This window comes from Camelina sativa, chromosome 15 (genome assembly GCF_000633955.1).
Source record: "Camelina sativa cultivar DH55 chromosome 15, Cs, whole genome shotgun sequence".
Lineage (NCBI taxonomy): Eukaryota > Viridiplantae > Streptophyta > Magnoliopsida > Brassicales > Brassicaceae > Camelina > Camelina sativa.
In genome coordinates, this window is record NC_025699.1 from 1746800 (window position 1) to 1750567 (window position 3768).

The window sequence follows — 3768 nt, forward strand, 5'->3', positions numbered from 1 at the left end:
ACTCAAACGCGTGAATCAAACAGAAATTATAATCAACGGAAATGTCAAAGAAAGTTTCAATCGAGAAATCGAAGAACAAATTCGCCATTTATGGCACCGTAATTTTCTCTCAAAAAAAAACGATCCGGTCGTTTAGCCAAAATTGGCGAGTGCCTTTCAACGGTACGATTCACACACACACACACAAAAAAAAGAAGCTTTCTTCTTCTTCATTCTTATTCTTGATTATTTATACTTTCCTCCCTAATATTTTAATATATTTCTCAATAGTACCTTAACTTCTTAAATTACACCTTCCACCCAATTATTGTATTGTAATTAGTATCCTGAAACTTTTTTTTGTAATTCCATGTGTTTGCTTCTTCAGTGTTTTTGATTTGGTCGCCAGAGAGAGGATTACGAGATCATACGAATTCTGCTGTATCGCAAACGTCAAATCTCAATTTTTTCTGGAATTAGGGATTTGATTTCTACTCTATTGCGGTGGCTCTACTTGGGTTTCTGATTCGTTCGATTTGAGGGGAAAATGCGAGTTCTCGGCGAGATTGCGGAGTCGCCTTTTCTGATTTCACGGCTAAGCCCTAATTCGACGGCTACCGGAGGGTTTATCGGCGGATGGGTAGGGAAGTGTCATGGGTTTTTGCATAACACGGTTCTGGTATTAGCATCTATTCTATTCGTCGCTTACTTAGCGTATGAGGCGAAGAAGAGCTTGTCGAAGTTGTCGAATCGGAGATCGTATATTATGATCGCTTATTACGGTTGTCTTTGGCTTGTTAGCTTGCTTAATCTTGCTTGGTGTTGCCTTCAGGTTTGTTAATTTAGATTGAAGAAGAAAAGCTTTTTAGAGTGTTTTAGGCTTAGTAAAGGTATTAGAAAGCTTCTGTGTTTGTGTAAGCTGCCTAAAAGGAAATGTTTTAGCTTGGTTTTAGTCTTGATCATTTGCTTACTCCAGATTTTGTTTTTTGATTTACCTTTTTCATGTGTTTAGGCATGGGAATGTACTCCTGGGAAAGAAGTGATTTGGAATCTATTAACTTTGTTCACAACATCTGGAATGTTGTTTCTTGAAGTAAGCTTGGTAGCGTTTCTCTTCCAAGGAAACTATGCAAGCGGTGCTGAAGCATTAACACGAACTTTCCTCATCTCAGGGCTTGTTATAGGTCTTGATTTGCTTCTCAAGGTACCATTGTGTTCATAACTGTTAGATATCTACTTATATACTTTCTGAAAGATAGATAGAAAAACCTTCATTGAGGTATTTGGTATGTAGGCCTGAACTTAGCTTTGCAAAATTTTCATAGTACAGCGCAAACTTATACTGTCTGGTTACTGTATTACACCATCAGTTAAGTTTAGTCATTCAGGGGTTTCATTCGTCATTTCAGGCAATTTATCTTTTTGGATTTGGGGTACCATTGTTTATCGACAACAATGAACATATACAAAAGCTCAAATGGGGCTTATGGGTCATCCACAAGCTCTTGCTAGCAGGCATTTATGGGATGATATTCTTCATGTACAACTCCAAGTGGAGAGAGAGATTACCCGGTAAATACATCGACCCCTCCCATCCTCCCTTATGGTTGCATAAGCCAATAGTTTTTGAACGGGGCCTATTACTTATCCCATGTGTCTTTATTTTCCGTTTTGACAGCGAGACCTGCGTTCTACAAGTATATAAGTGTCATGCTCGCCTTAAATGGTCTCTCCTTATTTGCATGTGCTCTTACGGCAAACGGTGCTCATTTTGGATTATGGTAAACCCTTTTAAAACAAAAGCCTCACAGTCAAAAGAGTAAAATCACTTAGTCAGATTTCGCTTGCTTCTAACACTAGAAAACAAAAATTGAATGCTTGCAGGTTGTATGGGATCTCAAGTGTTTGTTACCACGCCTTCTATCTTCCTCTTTTGTATGTTACTTTTCTTGCAGACTTTTTCCAGGTAAATCACTCATCTGAACATCTCTCTCTCTCTGTACATAAATATCTGTGTACCCACAAAATGCAATAAATAACCGCTTTCATCACTGTAGCACCATCACCTTCTTTATCACTATATAGAACCATCACCATCACCTTCTTTTATCACTAAAGCACCATCACCATCTCCTTCTTTATCACTATAGCATCATCACCATCATCATAATACCATGTCCATCACTATCACCAAAACACACCCCTTAGGTAGGTGTGTTATAGCTGGATCAGGATTTGGTGCTGAATTTCAATTGGCTTTGCTGCAGGAGGAAGATCTGAATTTGGAGAATGTCTACTATTCAGAGATGAAAGATGCTGGATTCTTCGACGCCGATTGGGAATAATAAGACCCCTGCCTGAGGTCTTCTGAATCTGTAGATACAATGGTGAATAGGAAAACTAAAAAATCAAGCTACTGTCACTTCCTTGTAGGACCTACTCTTGACTTGTATGTTAATATACCAAGACTATGGAGACTCCCCTGTACATTGTGATATAAAATACTTCTGTCTCTCATATATAGTCGTATGCATTTGCATCATGATTCGCATTGGGCATTTGGATTTTGGAAAGAGAGAAAGAAAGATTTATTGATAGTGATGGACATGGTATATTCGTTGGGATACCAAAAGTTTAAGGTGACATCCATGGATACAGAGACTAGACCATTAGGACAAAGGTAGACTCGATTGACACATTAATTAAAAATGACAGAAAGATAAAACATAATGAAAACAAACCCAAAGCCCTTTTTTTTTTTGTCGTTTCCTTTTCTTTTCTTTTTTTGGTTATGTAGCAGCTTGTAAAAATACTAAATTACTTCTTCTCTTGCATGAGCTCTTCAATGAGTTCAGCAGCTTGCTCCACTGTTGCAATCTTCTGTGCTTTCTCTTCCGCCATTTGGATGTTAAACTCTTCCTCTAAACCCATCACTATCTCAACCTGCAAAGAAAAAACAATCAGTTAATCAAGTACTAACAGCTTATTACAAGCTCTGTCTGTTTAAAGATCAGGTTAATACCGTGTCGAGAGAATCTGCTCCAAGCTCAGCAAATTTGGTAGCGGCAGTAACTTTTTGATCCGCTGCAAGTGAAAGTTGCTTCTTGACAATGTCAGACACTTTGTCTATAGTCTCTTGTTTCGCCTACAAAACCAAAACAATAAGTAACCAAGTCTTGTATTTAGATAACTTTGAGAGCCAATATATAATCAAACATACCGCGCAAGAAACTGAAAGGCGACGAGCAGGGCGCAGGTTGAAGGAGAGATTGGTCCTTCCATTGTTAGAAATCAAAGCAGGCTTTTGGAAACTAATCCTCGTTGTTGCCTATTTGTATGCACAAACAACCAAAACCAAAAAAGCAGACATTCATTTCCATAATCATAATCCCAATTCACTGTAGATCTAAGATTACCAAACCAAAATAAATAATAATCTCACAAGACCACTGATTTTTATATTTCAAGTGGTCCACCAAGATCACAAACTATTCAGAAGAAATAAATAATCAGACAATAATAATAAAGAATCATTCTTTACTATAACCAAGAAGATCTTCCATGCTCCACATAATTAACATGCGTCAAGAGTTATATACGATAACAAGTAACAAAACATATGAATCAGAGGCAAAAAAAAAAAATGATCAAATTAGAGCGATCTCCAAGGCAAAGCATATCAAATTGTAAAATGGGGAAGAAGGGTTTGATTACCAGACAAGTAGTTTGCATGGAGACAGAAGCGCTGAATTGAGTCGCCATTGTTTCGTTAATCACGAGAGATCTGTC

At 37.7% G+C, this 3768-nt stretch overlaps 2 protein-coding genes across 3 annotated transcripts; one reads left to right on the forward strand and one right to left on the reverse strand.

Annotated features, from left to right (window-relative positions):
• On the forward strand, window positions 339-2524 carry LOC104744626 (transmembrane protein adipocyte-associated 1). Of its 2 annotated transcripts, none has more exons than XM_010465699.1 (6): window positions 339-811; window positions 992-1183; window positions 1389-1551; window positions 1658-1760; window positions 1864-1945; window positions 2247-2524. In XM_010465699.1, the coding sequence occupies exons 1-6, from the start codon at window positions 527-529 to the stop codon at window positions 2322-2324; spliced, it is 903 nt and encodes a 300-aa protein (XP_010464001.1). In that variant the 5' UTR covers window positions 339-526; the 3' UTR covers window positions 2325-2524. The 2 variants fall into 2 exon arrangements, with proteins under 2 accessions (XP_010464001.1, XP_010464002.1); XM_010465700.1 differs by having other exon boundaries at window positions 339-619.
• Window positions 2598-3762, reverse strand: LOC104744627 (acyl carrier protein 1, chloroplastic). The gene is made up of 4 exons (XM_010465701.2): window positions 3694-3762; window positions 3200-3307; window positions 3002-3124; window positions 2598-2922 (listed from the first exon to the last, which is right to left on the reverse strand). The coding sequence occupies exons 1-4, from the start codon at window positions 3739-3741 to the stop codon at window positions 2797-2799; spliced, it is 405 nt and encodes a 134-aa protein (XP_010464003.1). The 5' UTR covers window positions 3742-3762; the 3' UTR covers window positions 2598-2796.

Coding starts and splice junctions, on each gene's coding strand:
- LOC104744626 (XM_010465699.1), top strand. CDS start 527: ATGCGAGTTCTCGGCGAGATTGCGGAGTCGCCTTTTCTGATTTCACGG. Junction 1,552..1,657: donor GTGGAGAGAGAGATTACCCG/GTAAATACATCG, acceptor CCGTTTTGACAG/CGAGACCTGCGTTCTACAAG. Junction 1,761..1,863: donor GGTGCTCATTTTGGATTATG/GTAAACCCTTTT, acceptor GAATGCTTGCAG/GTTGTATGGGATCTCAAGTG.
- LOC104744627 (XM_010465701.2), bottom strand. CDS start 3,741: ATGGCGACTCAATTCAGCGCTTCTGTCTCCATGCAAACTACTTGTCTG. Junction 3,125..3,199: donor GCCTTTCAGTTTCTTGCGCG/GTATGTTTGATT, acceptor TTGGTTTTGTAG/GCGAAACAAGAGACTATAGA. Junction 2,923..3,001: donor GAGCAGATTCTCTCGACACG/GTATTAACCTGA, acceptor TTTTCTTTGCAG/GTTGAGATAGTGATGGGTTT.